This window comes from Mustela nigripes, chromosome 13 (genome assembly GCF_022355385.1).
Source record: "Mustela nigripes isolate SB6536 chromosome 13, MUSNIG.SB6536, whole genome shotgun sequence".
Classification (NCBI taxonomy): Eukaryota; Metazoa; Chordata; class Mammalia; order Carnivora; family Mustelidae; genus Mustela; species Mustela nigripes.
Genome location: NC_081569.1, coordinates 117,759,386 through 117,783,055, shown reverse-complemented (window position 1 = coordinate 117,783,055; position 23,670 = coordinate 117,759,386). Strand labels below are relative to the sequence as shown.

The 23,670-nt window shown below is 47.2% G+C and overlaps 1 protein-coding gene across 5 annotated transcripts in view; it reads right to left on the bottom strand.

Annotated features, from left to right (window-relative positions):
- Positions 1-23,670, bottom strand: part of FOXN3 (forkhead box N3) — a 397,011-nt gene that overhangs the window by 166,568 nt on the left and 206,773 nt on the right. For all 5 annotated transcript variants that reach the window (XM_059373546.1, XM_059373549.1, XM_059373550.1 and 2 more), the window contains one exon: positions 6,286-6,422. In XM_059373546.1, the coding sequence (XP_059229529.1) occupies positions 6,286-6,422 (137 nt within the window). The remainder of the gene's footprint in view (positions 1-6,285; positions 6,423-23,670) is intronic.

The window sequence follows — 23,670 nt, the reverse complement described above, 5'->3', positions numbered from 1 at the left end:
CCAGAGCTGAAATCAAGAGTCAGATGTTTAACGGACTAAGTCAACCAGTACCCGCCCAATCTGCCTTCCGCCCCCTGACTCTGTCCAGGACATTTTTTTTTTTTTTTTTTAAAGAAAAAAAGGGTGAGAGCAATAGACACTATAATGTTTTGAATCTGCAAACTTTAGATAAAGTCATCCAAAAAATAATTCTTTAAACTTACAACATCAAAATCTTGTGGATTTTTCTAACTTTATACATGTTTGGTCACAATATACAAAATACAAAATACACTGTGATTATTCTTAGAGTGGAGACTTTTTAAAAAAGATTTTTTCTTTATTTATATAACAGAGAGAAAGAGATCACAAGTAGGCAGAGAGGCAGGCAGAGAGAGAGAGAGAGAGGAGGAAGCAGGCTCCCCACTGAGCAGAAAGCCCGATGTGGGGCTCGATGCCAGGACCAGGCTCGATCATGACCTGAGTCAAAGGCAGAGGCTTAACCCACTGAGCTACCTAGGCGGCCTAGAGTGGAGATATTTAAAAGACAAATGGAAGGTAGGGTATGGAACAAAAGTCCCCTGGCTCAGGACTCATTAGCTCCCCACCATGGGCCAGACTCTCACACAGACCAGAGGCATACAAGATGCTGAGATATCCTTGCACATACCACGGAATCAAGAAACTACACTGGCTCTGTTTCCTAAAGGCATTTCACTTTATTAAATTTCCCTTCTCGGGAAGCCGGGGTGGTGCAGTCAGCTAAGCCTCCAACTCTTGGTTTCAACTCAGGTCGTGATTTCACGGTCGTGAGACTAAGCCCTGCGTCAGGCTCCATGCTCAGCATAGCATCTGCTTGGGACTCTCTCCCTTTAGGGCCCCTCCCCACAGTGTACCCTCATTCTCTAAAATAAATAAATTAATCTTTTAAAAAAAAAACTCTTTTCTCTGAAAACTGATCATCCAGGAAACTCTCTATAAACCATACTTATTAATTATAAAACCTGTACCCACCTACGGTGAGAGACAATTAAAATGTTTCTTCTATAAACTGATTTTGGATTGGTTCCTATGTAAGAGAAGGTATTACGTAAGACCCAGCCACAGACATACTTTTATAAAAGAATCTCTTGTCACAAACACAGTGGGCAGCCGCTGTTTACAAGGGCACTAATCTAATTGCAAAGTTTAAATGTCCCCACTATAAAATATCAAAATCATAAAAGCTGGGGTCTCCCACTGGGAAAATGTTTTATTTAGCCACTAGACATGGAAGAAGGTTCGAAAATGAGAATTTCCTAAAAAGTTGGTGGGAGTATAGATTGGAACAGAGTGTAAAATTGGAAGACAATCTGGCAATATCTATAGCAAAAGCATTAAAATATGCATGAAATATGCATCTCCTTTAACAAGAAATTCCATGTGCAGGAAGGAGGGGTGTATGCAAGCTAGCCATTAAAATAGACAATAGGACTTTTCTGAAAGCCTGTGGGGAAGAAACCCAAAACTACCATCCCTCCCTCCTCCTCCCAGGCCCGGAGTCTGAAGGCCACACCGAATGACGTGGAGGAGTCTTCAAGGAGGTCAATTTTGCGTGATCAGCGGAGTTCCCTGGGCTTGGTCCTGGGGACCTTACAAAGCAAAGTTGGGTGCCATTTCATAACAGTAAAGTTCCGAGAACTGTAATATCTGATTAAGAGGCATGTCCACTTGCGTGGCTCCTCTGACCCTATAGAAAACGGAGGTAAAAGCTAGAGCTCCCAATGAGCAGCCCTCCAGATGTAGCATCATGAAGACAGAGACCTAAAGTAGGTCAGGCAAGCGCTCAGCACTGCGGTGAGCTGACTTTTCATTAGACCAAAAATGACCTGGATATTTAAAACTGATCAACTCAACTAGCCTGTGTGCTGGGGGCTGCTTTTTCTTCAACGGCGAAATTACAAAGACAGCACAGAGTTCCCGGACACCCCTCACTCAGTTTCCCCGATGTTAAGAGCTTACGTGATCTGGGAACATTCATCACAACTAAGGAACCAACTCTGGTACGTGACCATCAACCAACGTGTGCGGCTTATTCAGATTCCACTAGTTTTTCCCTTGTGTCCTTTGGGTTCCAGGAACGCATCCAGGATATGGTGCTACCATTCAGTCCCTGGCGTCTCCCTAGCCTCCTCAGGTCTATGGCAGTTTTCCAGACTTTCCTTGCCCCCGATGACCTTGACAGCTTTGAAGAACACCAGTCAGGGATTTTGGAGAGTGCCCACCCCACCCCTGCCTGGGAGACAGAACTATCGCCTGATGTTTTTCCTGTGATCCGGCACGGGTTATGGACTTGGGGGCCAGTCGGGGGGAAACCACAGAGGTGAACTGTCAGGTTCATGACATCCTATCAAAGGTGCCTGCTGGCAACCTCTAATCACGGAAGTTAGCTTTGAGCACCTGGCCAAGGTGAGGGGTGCCAGGTTTTCCCACTATGAACCTCCTCTTCTGCTCCCTTCCATGCTCACTCGGTGGAATCAAGTCATTCAATGCAGCCACTCGGGGTGGGGAGTTAAGCTCCAAATCCTGGAGGGGATGATTATCTCCCAAAATTGTCCGGAATTCTTTCCAATGGGAGATTAGTCTCTACGCCCATTTACTAATTCTATCATTTATTTACACCGGTGTGGACTCACAGAATCATACTTTACGTTTTGGGTTATAACTGAACACTGTTATTTATTTTGCTCCTCAAACTGTTCCAGTTTTGGCCACTGGGAACAATTTCAGGTCAGCTCTTGTGTCTCTTTGTCATACCCGAGTGTTTTGTTTTCGGAGTATCTCCTTACCTTCCACTTCTCCCTATTTTTCCACCAAAATGCCTTACTAAGAAACGGGCCGCCCATCATGGGTGCAATTCTTTCTGTCCCCTCCCACCAAAACTCCTGGCCACCAGTATCTCGGAATGTGAAGTCACTGGCAGTGTAATTCGTTAAAATGAGATCCCACTGGAGGAAGGCAGGCCCCTCTGCCGCTAAGACCAGTGTCCTTATACAAAGGGGAAATCCGGCACCAAGAAAGCATCAGGGGAAGATGACGGCAGGGACCGAGGTTCTACAACCCAAGGAATGCCAGAGAATGCCAGCGACCATCGGACACTAGGCCTGGCACTGATTTTCCCTAGCCTCAGAAGGAGGCAATCCTGCTGACTTCCGACATCCAAAAGTGTGAGAAAATAAACTTCTCCTAAGCCATTCAGTTCTGGGGTGCTGGGGTGGCTCAGTCAGCAAAGCATCTGCCTTCAGCTCAGGTCATGATCCCGAGGTCTTGGGATCGAGCCCCCACACCAGGCTCCCTGCTTAGCGGGGAGTCTGCTTCTCCCTCTCCCTCTGCTCCTCCTCCTGCTCCTGCTCTCTCGCTCTCTCTCTCTCTCTCTCTAAAAAAAAAAACCAAAAAATAAAAAACCTTAAAAAGTAACTTTTTAAATTATATATAAAAAAAAAAGTCACTCGGTTCTTACTCTGTTATAGCTAATGTCACTGAGCTCTGCATTTCCATCAAAAACAATTCACAGTTGGGGTGTCAAAAGAGGCAGGTACAGAGGAACAGCCTAATACACATCCAGAAGGGTACACTGGAACAGGAGGCCTGAGTCCACGAGCTACAATGTTCAGCACTGTATCTGGCCCTGAACAACGTCTGGGGCAGTGTTGTTGGATACCTCATTGTCCCTGCAGTGCTCAGGCACCCACAGCTCGATGTGGAGCTACTCGCCAGGCACACCTGCAAGCACGAGCAATAACCACCCACCCGGAACAATCCACATCACGCTAAGTAAGCACCAGCCCCGCCAACGCCAAGCACTTCCCAGGTGTCCCACTCCGATGACGAGTGATTCCCCACCTCAAAGAGGACCTGCTAGATACTGTCAAGTCGGCATTTCTGGTCCTTGCTTAATGACGTGCTTTGTCCCACATCCATCCTCCCCAAGTCCCATCAACAAGTGGCCCCGGGGCTTGGACCTGAACCAGATACCACGTCACTGTAAGCTATCCAAATACTATATGGTCATCCACTCACTAGGACCCTAAACACACACACCAGACGACCCTGGAGCAAAACCTGAGCTCCGAGACGAAGGGACAGCCGTCCCCAGGACATAGAAATGACTTGTCCCCAGACTGAAGACACGGAAGCAGCAGGCTAGCTAGAATCTGATCCGTCGTCTCACACCACATCCAGTGACCTTTACGGAGGTGAAATCTGAGTGCCCCCAGGGGTAGATGCAGAAACTTTTTTTTTCTTCTGTCACCTGGGAGAAGAGGAACTGGAGGTGACAGAGCAGGATCTGAAGTCGTCCACTGGAAATTACTTTCATCACACAAGCTCTGGTTTGCATTTTTATGCCAATGTTAAAAAATCAAATGAAGTCATTAAGCTTAGGCCAGCTCGGAAAGCCTCTGCCTGAGTATGCAACCCCCCAGAGCTCTGCCGTAATCCTTCAAATTATTAAATAATTACTGTGTTTCCCATGGGGTCGCATTTGGCAACAAAGTACTGTCTAAATGAACCAATGATAGGACCCAGTGAATAACACTTACGTTCTTAACTTCCTAGGAACAAAAGGCTAAGAAATACTTCTAAGATACAAACTGGGGAGGAGAGTGAGGGCTTTCTGTGGGGTCTGGAGGATGGGGGAATGGAGAATGACTAAGAAACCGGAGAATCTGGGGGAAAATCCCAATAATGAGTGTCGCCTTCCCCACCAATGTTGGAGACCGGCAATTCTCCCACCCCAGTTCCCTTCCATCTCAGGAGGAGCTACAGCCACAAGAAGAAAACCAAGCATATGGCTCTGTCCTTCCGGACATTTCTACGATGTTGGCTGGCTTGCTCTGGAAAATCCCACTTCATCTCCTACAGCTATATGACCTCAAGTTGTCATTTCCAATAGAGTATGCTTGCGCTGATTTTTATGAACACAGACAAAAGCTGCTACAACCTTTTTTTTTCCTCCCCCAAATCTTTCAAACCAACTGTAGTTGCTATGTAGGGTTATTTGTTTCTAAGGCAACAGCGTATATCTAAGTACTAATGGCCTGTCCTTTTGCCAGGCAACAAACAGCCTTGTGATGCAACTGCACCTGTCTCGGCTACGCGTTGCTATGGAGATGCTCCAGTTGCTATGGCTACCATCACGCTAATCGCCTAGCAAAGGCAGACATACAGCAGTCTTCTCCGAGAGCCCAGCTGTTCTTGCGCGTCTCCTGCAGAAGACTGATTGTCTAGGGCCTGTGACGGAATGCTTCTCAACCAAGACGCACAAGAACTTCATTAATGTGCTTGCAGAAGATCACTTTGTGCTCCCCTCTGCACAGCAAATGCCAGACAAGGGAAAGAATGTGCAAAGAAGTGGACCATAAAACTACTGAAACCTACGAACCCATGCCATCCCTCACTCACAGAAACGCGTAGCCCAAGGATAAGGTCTCTCAACTGGGTGCTTATGATAGAAACACGTTCTTACATTAAAAATATATATATATATTGTTTTCTAGGAGGGAGGAATATATTTCCAACCCTAGTGCTATGGGCGATAAAATCAATTTTAAGATTTGTATCTGTGTTAATACCGTGGCTACTTTTTGTCGACACTAACATTAACACCTCCTTTCTATTTATTTATTTATTTGTTTGTTTATTTATTTATTTTTTAAGGGACAAGCTTCCCACTCTCTCCTCCAATTACATCTTTATAAAAATGACACCCGTGACCTCACTGTCTCGACACAAATGGGCATGTGGGGGGGGAATAAAAGCTTCCATTGTCCTCTGCTGTTCTCCTTGAGGAGGCAAACACCAAGTAACCACAACAAAATGATCGCTGTGGAGCAGCGTCCACATGGAGACCAGGAATGACAACAGCCAAGTGAGTCCTTGGGTGAACACCTGTAAGACACCCGCAGTCAGAGGCTGGGATGAGGGAAGCGCTTACCTGACTCATCCCTGTACTTCTGTCCCAACAAACCGTGACACACGGAGATGTTAAAGCTGTCACCTTTTCTGGGTAAATGTTTCTACCCAGGAAGACAGTATTTCGCCCACTGGGAAGCCTTCTGAGCACGTTCCTCTGCAGCAGCAAGAAGTGGTAAGCTTTGCGGGAAACACGACACTGCGTACGCCGCCGATAGTGCCTGACTTCTTTCTCATTTACCTGCAGTTATTTTTTGTATCATACAGCCTCTTAAATTAGTTTCAGTGCCCGTCTCTGCCAAAATAATGCAACTTCAGTAGAGCAAAAGAAAAAGAAAAGTCTGAATGGCTTACCTTTGATATGCCTGAGGAGAGGCAGGAGGGGTATTGAACACGTGTGAGTACGGGTGGTAGGGTGTCTTTTTCAAAGCCTGAATTAGATTTTGTCTATACTCTGGGTCTATGCACCACAATGACCCTTTCCCAATGCTCTGCAAAGAAAAGGAAAACATAAAAATGATTAACAAAGCAACATTCAGTGTTCCGCAGTAGGCAGATGAATAGCAATTACCACAGTTACTTATTTTGAAAAGCCTCTCACTTATGTGTCCTCGTCTGCCAGCCAGAAATACGTAATATTGGACACTGACCGGACGGCACCAAAAACGGCACTTTGGTCCTACCTGGATTAAGTGCGGCGCACGAAAGGAGCATGCTTTTCCCAGGGGACGCGGTGCAAGAATAGTGTAAATTTTCACATCCCAGCGGCCCCCCCAGCTCAGATCCCTGTATTATTTTTCAGTGTCAACTCTGAAGGACGTACGGATCCCCCCTTCTGAAAAACGTGTTCTAAATGTGTCAGATTTCAAATGGGGAAAGAAAAAGAGGGCAGGGTACCCCCAACTCCCATCGCCGCTGTAAAAAATTTGAGAGTTGTGTTTTTAAACCATCTTTTTTCCGTACCACTTTGCAAGAAATGGAAAAGTAATCTGCTTGTTTTTTCCTCCTTACGCACAAAAGAATGACATTTAAGCTTCAAATGGATTTCTGTAATTACCTTCCCCAAGAAACAAAAGAACTCGGGGGGGGGGGGGGGGGGGTCGCACAGGGAGCCGGAAGCCAATATTTATTTTCTGAATGTCTAAGTTCACATATTCTGCCCCCAGCCTAAAGGAGTTGGATCTTTATAAGTCAGACTTTAAAAAGCAAATTTTCTGAAACTAGTTCTGTGGACCACATTTTTATTAAAAAAAAAAAAAAAGGTCAGTCCTTCTGTGAGGCCCACTGACCTGGCAGCAGGCCGATGGGCAGTCACTATTCTGAGTGCACGCTTTCAACTGACTGAATGTACCCAAGCTGTTTGATAAGGTCGTTTGTAAATATTTACTGATTTAGAGAGAAAAGAAGTCAAATTACATAAACCCACACCCACCCCATGCTGGCAGCCAAGGGACTGACTCTCTCCTTTTCAGAACTACTGTAAGACAGAAACAATAGTACTGCTGAACTCTTAGAGGGGGGAAAATGTCCCAAGAAAATCCTTAGAAGGGGGGGAAAAATAGTTATTCCTAAAATCTTTAAAGAGGATTTTAAAAATTTGTATTTCAGTCATGAGTTCACCCAGCAGTTGACTTACAAACTGATTCACAGAACCCATTAAAATTCTTCACTATCACACCAGATTGGGGTGGGGGTGGGGGACCAGAATTAACTCTTTCTGGTGCGCTGAGAAGAGAGAATTGCTCCAAAAGCCAAGATCAGTGGCTGGGACGTCTGAGGCACCCCAGCCTCCACCCCCCCCCCGACCCCCACCCCCTGGGGCGGGGGAGCAGGCACAGAGACCTGAGCCCAAATACCGGTACCAGTCAGGCTGACCCGCGTAAGCAAAACACCAGCGTTCCAGTTTAACCAGCTGGATGTGTAAAGACATGAAAAATGTCCACTTTGAAAAAATCCAACGTCCTTATGTGGCCTTTCCTTTCACGCATACATTTTCAAGCCCAGAATAGTTGAGGGGCACTGATGACGCTCTCCCAGTAAAGCAGGAGGGCCACTGAAGGAGCTGCGGGGACCCACCTCTTCTTTCCTTTGGGAAATAGATGCAAAGCGCACTTTCTAGAAGAGGTATGAGTGAGGATGGGGCAGACCAGCAATCACCAAATCCAGACAATATAAAACAAACCACAAAAGCTGGTAACTCAGGGCGGGGGTGGGGTGGGGTGGGGGTGGGGGTTATCCCTGGCCTGACTCCACCAAGGGTTCCCTGTGGTGCCTTTCGGATCTACTTGAACACAAGGCCTCTAAACCAGCTACCTGGAGCGCCAGGGCCCACATGCCACCCAAACATTTCTGCAAGGAGATTATCTCAGTTCTGGGAACCTAAGAGCTTTGTTTTCAAGGCGGCTTTCAGGGTGGGGCCGTTTAATCTTACAGGGAATAAAAATATGACAAAGACATGAAGGATAATTGACCCTCTTAGGCAAATAACAGTAAGCAGGGAATGTGGTTTCTCTTAATCCCGGCCTAAGTATCTTTTTTTTTTTTATTATTATACTGCATTACTATTTATGAACTAAGTGGGAAAAAACCACAGGGGCGGGGAGGGAAGGGTTGCAATGTAACTGATACAGGTGCAAGAGGCAGGGGTGGGGGTTACAGGAAGGACCAGGAATTCTGGAGCCATTGAGATGTTTCCTATGTGGCCTAGGGCAAATCATGGTCCTCACAAAGTCTTGGCTTCCCCATTGGCAAAATAAAGACCCCCTCAGGGATGGGTGTGGGGCCCCAGCAACAGCATGAAGTCACACAGTTGTAACAGGCACCATGCCTACAAGTACTCAGTGATGCTGGATGATGTCATGAACATATTCTTTCTGACAGAAGAAAGGGAGCCAAGCTGGCCATCCAATGCCTTTCAGTTGTCTGAGACTCTTGATTTCAGCTCAGGTCATGATCTTGGGGATGTGGGATGGAGCTCAGCATAGGGCTCACGTGCTGTGGGGTGGGATCTGCTTGGAATTCTCTCTCCCTCTCCCTGCCTCGCTTTCAAAAATAAATAAATAAAACAAAATCTTTAGAAAGCAATCAATCAAAATCTGATTTTCCCAAAGCTGTCCATCATAAAAGCAGCATCAAGTTCCGAGCATGGCCGTGGGAGGAGTCTCCGGCAAACCCACAGGTACTGTTGGTCCTGGCTTAGCAAATCCAGCGTGGAGAGCCTTTCTGCTTTATTTCCGTGAGTGTCCCCTTGCCCTCCGCACACACCTCACTCCGTGTGCTCACTCCCGTAACTTCTCCCGTGCTCAGGAAGCCAGTTCTGATTCACAGCAGCCTTGCCCCTCGCTCCTCCAACTTTTCTTTTGCCCAGGTCTTCACACGGTGATCACCAAGCTGAGGTTTAATTTCAAACTGATCTGCACATGTGTACAACGGTCATTTGCTGCAGACATGTGCCTAGGCTTTGGGTCATAACGATTCCCACCTTGATCAGTTTTGCATTTTACCAGGAGAGAACCTGGCACTGCTGATAGGTTTTTGCAGACCAGACATGAACTTCAAAATCTCACACTTAGGGCTGCCTGGGTGGCTCCATCAGTTAAGTGTCCGCCTTCAGCTCAGGTCATGATCCTGGGGTCCTGGGATCAAGTCCTGCATTAGGCTCCCTGCTCAGTGGGGAGTCTATATTTCCCTCTCCCTCTGCGTCACCCTGCTTGCACTTTCTTACAAATAAAATCTTAAAAAATAGGGGCGCCTCAGTGGGCCAAATCCTCTGCCTTCTGCTCAGGTGATGATCCCAGGGTCCTGGGATGGAGCCCCACATTGGGCTCTCTGCTTGGCGGGGAGCCTGCTTCCTCCTCTCTCTCTCTGCCTACTTGTGATCTCTGTCAAATAAATAAATAAAATCTTTAAAAAAAAAAATCTTAAAAAATAAAAATAAAAAATAAATCTCATACTTAAAATTTCCAAAGAGAGAAAAAAAAACACAAAAAGCATCTTCAGGACACACCTCCAGGGACACTGTCACCTGCGTACCCCCTCCAATGACGATATATATAGAGCTTGAAAGGAACAGGAAGAGCCTGGCCATGGCATCTCACCTCCAAGTGTCCTCCTTGGTCTCATGGAACACCACAAAAGAGTAAAAAAGTCAACTTGAAAAAATTTTTAATGGAAATAAGTACAGAGAGAATGCTCAAGTTTCTTAGGACAGGAAAAATTACATTTAATGCCCTTAACCGGGGAAAGGCAGCTGTAATTTGATTATAGTTGTGTAATAAGTTTAGAGTCAGAGCTTTTATAGAAATTTCTGCATCTCATCTGAAGAATAGGGTTTTTTTTTTCTTCTGTGACAACTGTGGGGGGGCCACACATCATTAAATGCTAAGGAGTTCAAAATAATAAGGAAAGAAAGATCTTCATTCAGAGATACATTTTTGTGTACAGATATTCTTTAAGATGACATTTATACATACACATGTATATAAAGATGAAAATGTGTCTCTGAATGGAAATCTTTCACACACACACACACACACACACACATATAGCTTGAAAAAAAAAAAAAAACCAATGTGAAAAGGAGAGGGCTGAAATAAGTTGAGTAAGAAGATAAGGATGAGGCCAAGTTTTGTGTTTTAATTAAAAAGCACCTGGGGAATAGCAGCCAGCTCCTCGTTGGCAATAAAAAACATCAGGACACAAGAGGAAGCCTATGTTGTAGAAAGAACTGATTAGTTGGAAAGGTTGAAAAAAAAAAACAAACCCGGAGATAAAACTAAATGAAGTCTTACATTTAACTTGTATCAATAACATTTTTTCCTGAGATGGTTCTAGCAACCGTGACTCTCTCCCATCCCCTCATGTAGAGTATGTCGTCTGTCAGCCAGCCGTCCATAGGGGTCTTCAGGGGCAGGGCAGGAGGACTCTACATTAGGCTGTGAATGTCTGAGGATGAGTACCATATTCTATAGACGATTTTCAAACAGTGCACTCTCATGTTCATGGGTCATGGGGTCAGTCTCATGGGCACAACCGGCTTGGTTTTCAAGGCACAGAACAGAATCCCACAGACTAGGACACACAACATCCAGGGTAGAGTGGCATTCCGTGAAACGTGCACGTGTGGACACATGTACACAGGCTCATGCTGGATCATGAGGAAACATACACTTTGTCTGTGGATTCTGGGTCCAAGACGTGTAGTACATGCTGCTCTAGGACAATGGTTTTCTTTTCTTCCTCCCATTCTCACCCCTTCTGACGGGTAAAGCCCACTTCCAGCAGTGACAGAAGAGTCACCAGGATACCCCTGGCAGGGGAAGAACCCCGTGGGGAAGGCAGATGAGGCAGGACCCAGGTCAAAACGGAGTGGGGATCTGGGTATGTGTTCTCGGTGCATCATTGGAAATGATTCTTCTCGATGGTTCTGATCTGCCATCTCGGGAGGGCGCTTCCAACACCACCTACCCTTGTTCCTTCCCTCCTCCATATGGTCCCCGAGACATGCCAGGCACCATGGGGGCGACGCTAGTGAATACAGAACAACACCAAAAGACACTGCTCTCTTGAAGCTTGGATTCTAGAGGGGGAAGAAGACAGCAAGGAAGTAAGAGAAGAAATAAATAAGATCGTACAGACTGGAGTGCCTGCCGTGAAGGAAATAATAAGCAACAAGTCAGAAGGCAGGGACCTGCCGCCATAGGAATAAATGGGTTGGAAGAGGCAAGAGGAACCGCAGAGGTCGTTGTGACTGATGCCACAGTCCAGGCGTGAGGGGACCGGTAGCAGCAGGGAGGAGGAAGTTTCCGGATGTATTTTGAACCAAATGGACCTGGCAATGGACTGGAAGTAACAGATAAAGAAGAAAGATGAAGGATGGCTTGGTTTGAGCAACTGACTCGGTCAAAGACGGGGCGGGGGGGGGGGGGGGAGTGTTCAGTGCTCATCTGAACGTATAACCCGAGATGTCTCTGAATTAAGAACTGCTGATCAAGGGACTTGAATGACCTTGCTGGACATACGCCCCCTCTTCCCTCCACGGTAGGTTCGCTGACCCCCACCTTGTCTAGCAGAAGCTCAGGAATGCAGAAAGGTAGATGTGAGGTGGGCTGGCGTTGAGGTTCACCATCAACTGATTGTTCGACGGGGGGGGGGGGGGGGGGGGGGAGGGGGGGGAACTCTTAAAGGGTCCGAGTAAATATTTTAGTCATTGGAGACCATCCGGTCTCTGCTGAAAAGCAGCCACAGGCATGAAGGACAGATATGCTGTGCTTCCAGAGTATCTGATTTACAAAAACAGAGCCCGTCGTTCACCACTCCCCTGCCCCACAGCTCTATACCTGAACCCGGGGTTTGGACTCAAAGCTCCTACAGTTCTGGGAACCCAACACCAGGCACAGGGTCTCCAGGAGCTAAGAGAGCTGGGCTGGTCGTGTGGGACTAGACCTGGGGAGGGGGGGCGGGGGAGTGGTATGATGATGACCTAAGTCAAGTGCTTCAAGGCACAAAAGGGGGAGGAGTCGAGCACGAAGAGGAGGAGGTACAGATGGGATGAGGAAGCCCATCAGTATTAAGGACACACACCTCGGGACGCCTGGGTGGCTCAGTGGGTTAAGTCTCTGCCTTCAGCTCAGGTCATGATCTCCGGGTCCTGGGATCGGTCCCGCATCAAGCTCTCTGCTCAGCGGGAGGCCTGCTTCCCCTCTCTCTCTGCCTGCCTCTCTGCCTACTTGTGAACTCTCTGTCAAATAAATCAATAAAAATCTTTAAAAAAACAAAAACAAAAACACACACCTCTGAGCTGCACCTCACTAGGTGGGTCTCTGGGTCTCAATTTTCTCCTCTATCAATGAGGTGGTCAGACGAAATCCTCCCACAGACTAAATCAAACCATACACTTTGAGAATGTGCTGCTCTAGATTCATCAGTGTACGCGGGCCTTCATCGCTCCCTCTCCTTCCCAGTGTCCCACTCACTGTGCATCAGAAGATGGGGTAGGATGACTTTTTCATCAACCTGCGACTCTGACCCAATACACAGAAGGTCTTCCCAGGATCTGGAGGGCGGGCTTACAATCTTCCGGAAAGAGCTCCTGCTACAGCCTCCCAGCGGCTGGTCCCAGGGTGCAAGAACACTTCCCACCCCCCACCCCGCCAGCTCCTCCCCTACTGTGGCGCTGGCTCCCACTCAGGCTCCCCAGGGCCAAGCTGACCTAAGGGAAGAAGAGAGGGAAGGTGGCAGGGAGGGCCGGGGCTGGGGGAGGGGCTGGCAGGTGCTGATACCCCAACAGTGGCAGGTTCCATCCTTGGCGCCCCCAGACCGGGCTGAACTGGGACTTCGACAGTTCACAAACCCATTCGAACTTCCCTGGGCTGAACCAAGAATGCCCCTTGGGTCTCATTCTGAAAGTCACTTAACACTTGTTGCCATGACACACCACGACAGTGAGACGGGGTCCACCTTTTCGGGCACAGGACCTCCAGAGGAAGGCAAACAATAAATGACTCCGAAAGACTCTGTAAGCTGACCAAAGGGCTATGGAACTGCAGGGGAGGACAGAGATGAACCATACAGGGGAGGAAGGTGTGAACACTGTTCTCTCTCTCTCTCACACACACACACACACACACACACACACACACACGGTCCTCAGCCAACCCATCCTTCGGACCCACTCAATGCCCACAACCCCTGTGCAGGGCAGCTCCCCGCTGGAACGGGCAAGCTCTTAAAGACAGGTCTCACCGCCACCTCTCCCCTTCCCACCCATCCCCCCAACATGGTCTCACTCCCTTGCATTCATGCTTCCCGGGGCTGTCAAGACGATGAAAGGCAACTACGCCCAGGTGCCCATGAGAGGGGCCAGAAGCAATGCCAGGGCTTTCTTGGGGAGCGCCAGAATGCATCCCACACATGGCCCCCAAGCAACAAAGGGATCGAGCTATGTGGTTCTGGTCTACACTGCTACCCTGCGGTGACGTGGTCCTGGGTAGCAGTGTAGACTGCTATCCTGCTGTTACTAGAAATAAAGCACTTCTCCCAGCCTGGCAGCTTCTTCACCTCTGTATTAGACGTCATACTATCTTTTCTGAGTCATGTCGGGCTTACATGTGGTCATGCACAGAATGGCCCTAACACAGTACTGAGCACGTAAAAGGCAGTTAATCAATTCAATGCTCCTCTCTGTCAAAGGAAGTCACAGGAGAAGCTGGGACATGCTAGAAAAAAGAAAAAAGAGAGAGAGGGAACAGAGAAAAGTTATGCTAACAAATGACCATGACCTCGTACCCCTCCAAAATGCTTGGCAAGTGAGTGATTCCTAAAGGCCCTTTTTGTTCTAAAGGTCTGTCATTTATAATGTAAAGACATCAAGGGGGATTTTTGAATTTTAAATATTAAGAAAATGATCTGAGGAACTAGCCGAGTACATGAAAGAGAGAGAGGAGGAGAGAGAACAAAACTGATCACAACGAATTTTTATCTAGACAGATCATTGTTCATTTCCCACAACAAAACAGACAATTACTCCAGAAGAAAGATTTTAAAAAAAGAAGTCACGTCAGACCCTTGAATTTCCCTAACAACTTTGCAGCGCGGCGCTGTTTTTAATGTCCCTCTGTGCTCTCCCTGTTCCGCTTTCTTTTTTTTCTCCCCCAAAAGGAGGAGAAATAAAAAGAAAGAAAGAAAGAAAGAAAGAAAGAAATTATACTCCTGGTCCAGACAGAAGTTTCACTCAAGACCCCAGCCTGTGTGCCTCAGAGTGGGGGGGGTCCCCTGCAGGCAGGGAGGACCAGGCCAGCCCGTTGAGATCAGGAGCTGGAAACGGAGCCCCCGCTGATCACAGCCACTGGACAAGGCGCCCTCTGAATATCAGATACGGAAGTCACCCCCAATTCTGCAACCGTCTTGCTGTAATTTTATAGACATGTTCCAAAAGATGGAAAGCATGATCTAGACGTTACCTGCACAATATCCAGAGAGCTGAGCCATGTGGCGTTTTTGGTGCCCCACACCTCTGTCAGGGGCACACCTCGGCTATCTCGTAACCTGCCCCCCGCCCCGGGTTCTTTCATGAGCATCTGCAGATCTGGGAGCCAGGGAATGCAGCAGGGACAGGTGGGCAAGGACACAGGGAACAGGTTCAATGCTTCGTCTGCAGTGGCGGCGCTGGGCAGGCTCTGTGTGTGTTAGTCACTGCAGGAAGCTCAATCCTGTCCTTGCATTCACACCAAAATAAAACCAAAGTCAACCCAACATTTGCCTTAAAACCAAATTAATCTCCAGGAAAAACCAGGTGTGGTCAAGGGGGTAAACACTGAGAAAGGAACCCTGTTTGTCAGTTTCCCAGGGGTCCACTTTGCAAGAATCCGTCTTCGGCTCACGACCTGGCAATTACTATTCAATAACCTCCACCCAGCCATCAGGCTGGCTTTCCTGGGGCAGGGCTGGGGGCAGACCTGGTGAGGGTCCATGCATGAAGGCAGGCAGAGCCCCCACGTGTCTGGGTTGAAATGAGTTATCTCTCCTATTCTCCAGACTGCCGTTTCCCAACTGCCAAAGGCAGGCGGGAGCTAATGCACTCAAATCAATCAATAATAAGATGATCAGCAAACACCTGAAATATATTTATGGATACTGTCGAACTCTACACTGGCGATCTCTAATAAAGAAAGGGGAATGCGCACCCCCACAACACTGCCACCACCTCATGCTCTAGATCAGAAGGCTGAACAATTAGCATCTGCAGAATCACTGCTTTATCCAACTCAATCTTCCAAATCCATTTCACCCATCTCCTCTGGGGACGGTTAGCAGCTAAGGGTTAACTCTTTTCCAAGATCTACAGGCTCACCGTGTTACCTGGGCAGGCTGAAAAGGATTATGGGCACAGAGAGGTTTAGAAAACTTTCAAGCACTTGCAAAACACACAGGAGGTATGAGAAGAGGGTTGCTGGATAGCTTCAATGATAGCCAGGCTCCACCACTTCAAAGAGGTGAATTCAGGTGAATTCCAGATATCGTGTGCCCCCCCACAATAGATGGATAAGTAAATTCTTCATGACCGCTAACAACTTCATTACAGAAACAAAGATATGCAAATGTAGGTTTTATTTGTCATCTGGTATGAAACAAGAATGTGCAGTGGTGTGATAAAATGGTCCAAGATGTGGATATATTCCTTTTTATAATTTTTTAATAACAGTTGTTTGTACCGGAGACGCTATCTTAAAATAAAAACTGCGTAAGCAAATTACAAAGAGGGCACGTAATAGAATAAAAGACATATATTAGACTGTCTTTTCGTGCGTTCTTTTTTTTTTTTTTTTTTTTTTTTAAGTTTAAAAGGCAAACTCACTTCAAGCCAATAGATACGAAGGGAGGTAAACTTACCATTCATTGCACTGACAGAAATAGAAACTCAGTTATTTTTAAAAAGTTCAAGACCCAGGGGCACCTGGGTGGCTCAGTCGGTTGAGTGTCCGACTCTTGATTTTGGCTCAGGTCTCAGGTCATGATCTCAAGGTTGTGGAATGGAGCCCCGCACTGGGCTCCAAGTTCTGCACTCGGTCCCTCTCCCTGTACGGCTCCCTCCCCAGCTCATGTGCGCTCATGCTCTCTCTCCCTCTAATAAATTAATAAAACCTTAACAAAAAAAACAAAGTGCAAGACTCAGTAAAGGACTTTTATCAACAGACAGCATGACCTGGAGAGGGAAAGAGGACAGCCAGCTCTAGCTCTGCACTCGCGCTCTTTCCAGCACCTCTACTTTCTTTAAAGTGACTTGGATGCTGCAAAGGATAATTACCACAGTAATGTTTTATGGAGGGTAATAAAGGCACCTGTGGGTCTGACAAACAGAGACACCCTCGGCTGGATTACACCTGGCCCAGCTAGTGCCATTTTATCTGCTCGCTGTCAGTAGTCACTCATCTATTTTTAAATGTTCCAATATGATCTTATCTAACTGGCACATATAATTTGATCACCTTAGTTCCAATAACTAAATGTTGTCAAATGTACCCGGCCAGGTAAAAGTTACAGTTATGGGGTGTGTGTGTACTGGGTTTCAACCTGACAGTGATGACATTTTATCTTAAAAAAAAAAAATAGAAAAAATCATAACCCCCCCCCCCACCCCGACCCTGGAAAACAGACACACTGGGTTATTGGTTTCTTGATATGTTTGCTTTGCAAAGGGGTGGTCGCTGGCCACAGGACCAATAGGTCACCAATCTCCAGCATGTTCCACACACGCGCACTTTGCTGGGGTTCCCGGGCCGGGAACCCAGCTTTTGGCCGCAGCATCTTGCTATAACTGACTCAGCCCACGTGGAGGGAGAAACTGCCTTTCCAGCACCTTTCAATTTCAGCACAAGTATACCAGTGGCAAAGGCGATCTTTTCAACAAATGGTGTTTGAGAACGGCTGAGGGCTGACATTGGCTGCAAGGACAAACCTGAAAGCAGCCCCAACCCAGGTGGGAGAAATGACAAGGAGCAATCTACGCCGTAAGTGTTATGGATTCCTTTTCTGTTCTTGTAGGTGCTAATCAAGATGGGGTTGGGGTGGGCAGAGCCCAGCGGGAGTAGAGGGCTTGGGCCAAATTGGTTTGGGGTGGGGAGAGGTGTCAAGAAACCCACCGGTAAAAAGAGGTAAATCCAGATTTCTGAAAGAACTGAGGCCTCCCAGGCACCCTAGGCAAAGGGGAGGGAGATGCTGGAGAGGTACACAGGATGGAGGGGTAGAACAAACTAACCATGTGATTAGCACTAAGGGAAACATTTAAGGGAACAGAATCTACCCAAAAAGACAAGCTCACCTGGACCCTGGGAACCATGTGAAACCACAGGAAAACCGTGGCCAAGGCTGGGCCACCCGACCCGCAGCTGCCTGCAGCCAGGACACGAGGGTGTCTAAACTCTCCCCTCCTTGGCCACACACGGAGTGTCCTTGAGGCCAGTTTCAGAGTCCCGCCAGGGCAAGTCCCATTGGTCTTCCACGTCATCACCGTATCTGCCTGACAAACTGTGCTCTGGTGAGGTTCTAAAGAAGGTGGGAGTCGCCAGCCTCTGTAGCCACAGAGCTGCGCAGTTTCGGTGATACTCGATGTGTGTCACCCGGAGGGGCCAGTGTCCAGACGGAGCCCTGCCCCTTCTGGGGATTCATCGGGGCTACCGGCCCCCGACTGGCACAGAGCAATAAGGGCACCTGCGTCCACACACTCCTCAGCTCGCCAGAGAATTCACTGCCACCTGAGGCACGAGACACATGGAACTGGAAGCTCGCAGGTTAATCACTGACAACTATACGAGGCCACAGGGCAGCCATAGAGAAAGAGGGCCAAAGGTTAGGAGTTACCGGATTACGCTGCATAAGGGGGAAATCTCCAGTTTAACAAACACTTTGCACAGCACGTTTCATGGGAGAGTGTGAAACTATTCTCTGACCGCGTTTCACGAGTCCTGAAAGGGATCTATCTCAGTAAGGCCACCTGCAGCCGGTATTCGGGACCTCCCACAGGTGGGGGGTGGGCGGCTGAAAGCTGGTGCCTTGACACCAGTCTCAGACCTTGCCACAGTGATCCGTTTAGGTGCCCCCAAACAACCAGCCCTTGATTATCTATGGAAATTTTACGCACACAAAAATTTAATTCACTTGGTACATTGCTGAGTCACTTGGCTTAAATACCAGCCCAACCTGGAATCAGGGTACCCCCAAACATCAGAGTAGTGGTGGTGACGGTAATAGTAAGAGCAAGAGAAATAACTCTTTTTAAAAAAAGATTTTTTTTATTTATTTATTTGACAGATCACAGGTAGGCAGAGAGGCAGGCAGAGGGGGGCGGGGGAGCAGGCTCCCTGCTGAGCAGAGAGCCCGATGCAGGGTTCAATCCCAGGAGTCTGGGAACATGACCTGAGCCAAGGGCAGAGGCTTTAACCCACTGAGCAACCCAGGTGCCCCAAGAGAAATAACTTTTAACGTTAACTGACGACTGACCAGGTGCCAAACTCTATCCCAAGCATTTTTCATGCATATTTCATCCTCTCAACAACTCTAGAACAGAGGGAGGGGTACAGATAAGGAAGTTAAGGTTCAGACAGGTTAACTAACTTGCCTCGGGCCAAATGCAACGCTGTCTGACTCAGGAACCTACCGGCCTCCCCCACCAAAAGGCAAATCTACTACAAATATCACCAGGAAGGCAGGCAGCTGCAACAACCCAATCACACATTCTTAAGTGAAACCAAATGATTTGGGGTCATCTACTGCAACAGGTAACCTACATCCTTTAACACAAATGTTTTCTGATACACACACACACTTTAATCGTTCACATCAGATGAGAAACAGAGTCAAAAGTTACCACTGCTATTATGACGACTTTGTATTTGTGTTGTTGGCACATGACCATCAGGAGACAAAACATCACCTTTCCATCTGTATAGGAAATTTCAAAAACAATCACTTACTCAGATGGCCCTAAACAACTCCATGAAGAAATCTGAGATTACATCCATTTATAGCCAAGAAAATGGGCTCTAAAAAGACAGGGGATTGCCCCAGATCATAATCAGCAAGAAGCAGAGCCAGGATTCACACCCCAGTCTCTGGAGCTGCCTCTGTCTTTCCACCAAACCAGGACACTCCCAGGAGAAAATCCAGTTTGCTGGCCATGTCTTCAAGTCTATGCGTGTGGTTCAGAGTTCCAACACCTGCACCAAAACCCACAGAATCCCACAAAGTGGGACCACCTATGTATGTTTGTACAGATGTTTAACATTCCCTCCCCCAGGTGGGACCCAGGGTCTCTGAATTCACTGGGCAGGAAGAAGATTCTTAAAATCATGTGCTACTTCAGATAAATTTTTGGAGGGAGTAAGGAGAGAAAGGGCTTTAGCTTTGGCAGATATATTCCAAAATGGGTGAGAGAAAGCTAAGCTTCCCAACGCCATGTCCCTGGAATCATCCACACACATGCAATAGCATGTTCGTTGGCAGAACAAACAGAGCCCCAAGATCACATTCAACTTCTGGGTTGGGTTCACATGGTCTGTGGGATCTACACACTGCACTGAGGACGCAGTTTACATTTCTGATGAGTTCTATCCTTGTTAAGGTACATAATATATACTTAGAAGTGCAGAGAGAAGACACGGTCTTCAACTTTTATTTTTTTTAACTTATTTATTTAAGTAATCTCTATACCTCTTTCCCCATGGAGCTCAAACTCACAACCCTGATATGAAGAGCTGCCCGGACGCTCTTCTGACTGAGCCAGCCAGGCACCTCTGTCATCGTTCTCCTAAGACAACAGAAAGAAATGTTGTGCTTGGGGTGTTCCAACTGTGTAGCGGTCCCCCAAAACAACAATGACAAAAAGAGTGCATCCGCTACGGGGACACTTTCTTCCCCCGTGGAGCAGCCCCGAGGACAGCTTACCGCTTCGGGGCACTCCTGGATGGCAAGCTTACTCGGACTGTGCTGCACCCCTGTGGGAGCCCCTAGAAACCCCCTTTCCCCCAACCCTCCCGGAGAGACGCTTCATGCAGGCTGGGAGAGCAGGCAAGGAGAGTGTGCGGTGACGCGGAGGGCTCAGGATGGCCAGCTCTGCTTTCCGTACTCAGAGGTGGCCCCTCGAGGAAGGCAGACTCTTCTCTGAGAGAGATTTCCCCCGATTCTGTACCGTCTTCCAGTTTACCAAATGCTGGGAAATGAAGACTATCAGAACCTAGCTGAAACAGGTCTGGGACTCCATTTAACTATTTTTTGTTTCTTTGTCTGTTTGGGTGTTTTAACTTAGAGATGCTCAGATGTTAGAATACCTTCCCTAGTGATCCACCAGATCACCAAGAGCCCTGCTGCTCTCCGGTACTGGCCAGGACTAAGCACATGCAAGTGCTCGGTATTCAGGGCACGTGGGTACCACTGCCGGGGCTGCTGGTCCTCCCCATCCTACATTCTGTCCCTCAGTATGGTGGATGTATTCCATCCGCCCCAGAGCCACTCACACTGCTCCTGGTCAGAGTGGTCCGAGTAGACGGAAGCATGGACAGGCTCCCCCCAACTGACCTCTGGTCTGGTTCCACCAAGAGGGGGCACCGGTAAGAGAAGTGAAGGGTGGATGAGGGCAGGATATACTCCCCTGACCCCAGGGAGAGCACTGCATCCTGCCACCCAAGGCCATGGCCCTATGGAGGGTCCAAACCCCAGCTCCTTTCTCCTCCAGGTCCAGGCACTGGTTCCTCTCCTTCCCACCTTCAGAACCAAGGGGAGGAAAGCTCCCCAGTGGAGCCAGCCATCGCCCCGCCCCCGGGGGTGGGGGAGGGGTGGGCATGTGCCCTCTTCACTGGTTCCTCCTCATCCCTCTCCAGTGCCACCAAACCAGCCCTTTAGTAAATGCTCCTCAGTTACTTCGGTCAGAGTGTGCCAAGCGTCTCCTGGCAGGGCGATGACTGGCAAAATGAAGACCAAATCAATCACCTTACAATTTCACTCTTGGACTCTACATGCCACAATATGTGCATAGCAATTCCCCTGTAATTTCTCCAAATCATATAGAGGATCGAAGGGGGGTAAACGCAACCAACACTTCCCTAAATCGTTTACTATACTGCTTACCTTGAGAGACCAGAATTCCTCTGCCTAAAAAGTAGAGTAAGCTTTCAAACATGAGAAGTCGATCACGACATTCAAAAAGTACGTTGTTACTAAAAATATTCTCTGTAGATTTCCTTTAAAAGCACACCGCCAGTGATGACTATTATGTTTCACTTTAACCGTGCATCAAAACTGCAAATAGGACAACAGCGTCAGTAAAGTTTCCAGTTTTAGAACAGTCGAGTGAAACTACATCTTATCTAAGACACTTCAGAATAGTACACAGTAACTACATGGAATGAATTCAATTATTAGAGTAGTAACACAGAATCAAAATTTCTAAGAATTTAAGACCTAACATCCTGAAGACAATCAGTTTTATATACCAGGTCAAGTTGACCTACAGGAAATTAAAACATAAACTGAAGTTTCAAATCTAATAAACTATGAGCAGGGGCACCTGGGTGGCTCAGTGGGTTAAAGCCTCTGCCTTCGGCTCGGGTCATGATCCCAGGGTCCTGGGATCGAGTCCCACATTGGGCTCTCTGCTCAGCAGGGAGCCTGCTTCCCCACCACCCCCACTCCCCCACCTGCCTCTCTGCCTACTTGTGATCTATGTCTATTTGTCTGTCTATTTGTCTGATCTATTTGTCTGTCAAATAAATAAATAAAATCTTAAAAAAAAAACAAAACTACGAGTGGTCTCACTGGGGGGAAGGGTAGGTGGGGGACCGCCAACAAACCTACAAGATGCAAGTAAAGAAAAAAAAAAACACTGATAACGTAACAAGCACTGACATTCTTTAATAGCTTAGGAATCATCATTATCCACAATGTTAAAAACAAAATAGGAAAAGGATTTTAACAAATTAAACGTAAACCATGTGTTACCAATATATATTTTTAAAAACACTGAAGTGTGTTTCACCCTGCGCTCTGCAGGGAACCAGACTATATGACTTCATCTCAAGCCAAATAATCATGTGAAAGCTCATCATGGCTTTGCCACAGATCTGGGTTCCAACAGCAGGGTGTGAGCTTGCTTTCCCAGGGCTCAGCCTGTCGCTACAGGTCCCAGAGTTACAGCACTTGAGAAATTTTGCAACAGGTATGAAGGGAGGGAGCATGTAAACAATGTCTTTTTCTTGGGAAACCAGGAGGAGGTCCAGGTACAAGAGCCTCAGGCTTCTCCTTGTAGCTTTCCTACGCAGCGCACAGCAAAGGTGCAAGTTTACATTTATTTGTGAGGTTGTCTGATTTGTATCTACCTCCCCTCACTAATATGTCAACTCTATGAGGCAGGGGCTATGCCCTCCTTTGCTCACGAGCCCGTGCTAACAGACTCAGGTATTCAACAAATCGCCTCCCCGTTTACACCATACCTGCGAGGGTACAATGGAGACTAAGTCTGAGGCTTCACTAAATGTATTTTTCATAGGAAGATGGCTTTGGAACTAAGACGTGTTTTACTATTCAATCAAAAGGAGAACAATACAAGTGAAAATCACAAGGTATTACAATATGCCCACTGGAATGGCTAGAAGGAAAAACACTGACAACAGTAAGTGTGGGGACCGGTGTAACCTCATACCACTACTTCAGAAAACAGTCGACTATTTTTGTATAAAATCACGTATACACTTATCACAGGAGCCTACAACCCCATACCTAAATATTTACCCAAGAGAAATGAATGCACATATCCACGCAAAGACCTGTACAAGAATGTTCAAAGCAGCTTTATTCATAATACTTAAAAACTGCCAAGTATCCAAAATCCACCCAGCCACTGACTGGATAAACAAATAAGATCTCCATAATATGGGACAGTACTCAGCAATAAAAAGGAGTGAATTATTGATACACACAACATTTAGGATTCTCAAAAACATTACGCTGAGCCAAATAAGTCAGAAATAAAAGTATATTTTTCTATGATTTCATTACTAGGAAATTCTAGAAAAGGTGAAACCGAGAAAGTACATCAGTGGTTGCCTGAGGACTCAGGTGGAGAGGAAAGAAGACTGACTCAAAGGGGCACAAGGAAACTGTAGTGATGATGATGTCCTGGGGTCACTCTGCAGCTGGTCACACAGATGTACACACGGGGTAGTGTACACTTTTGATGGGTGCAGTATACTA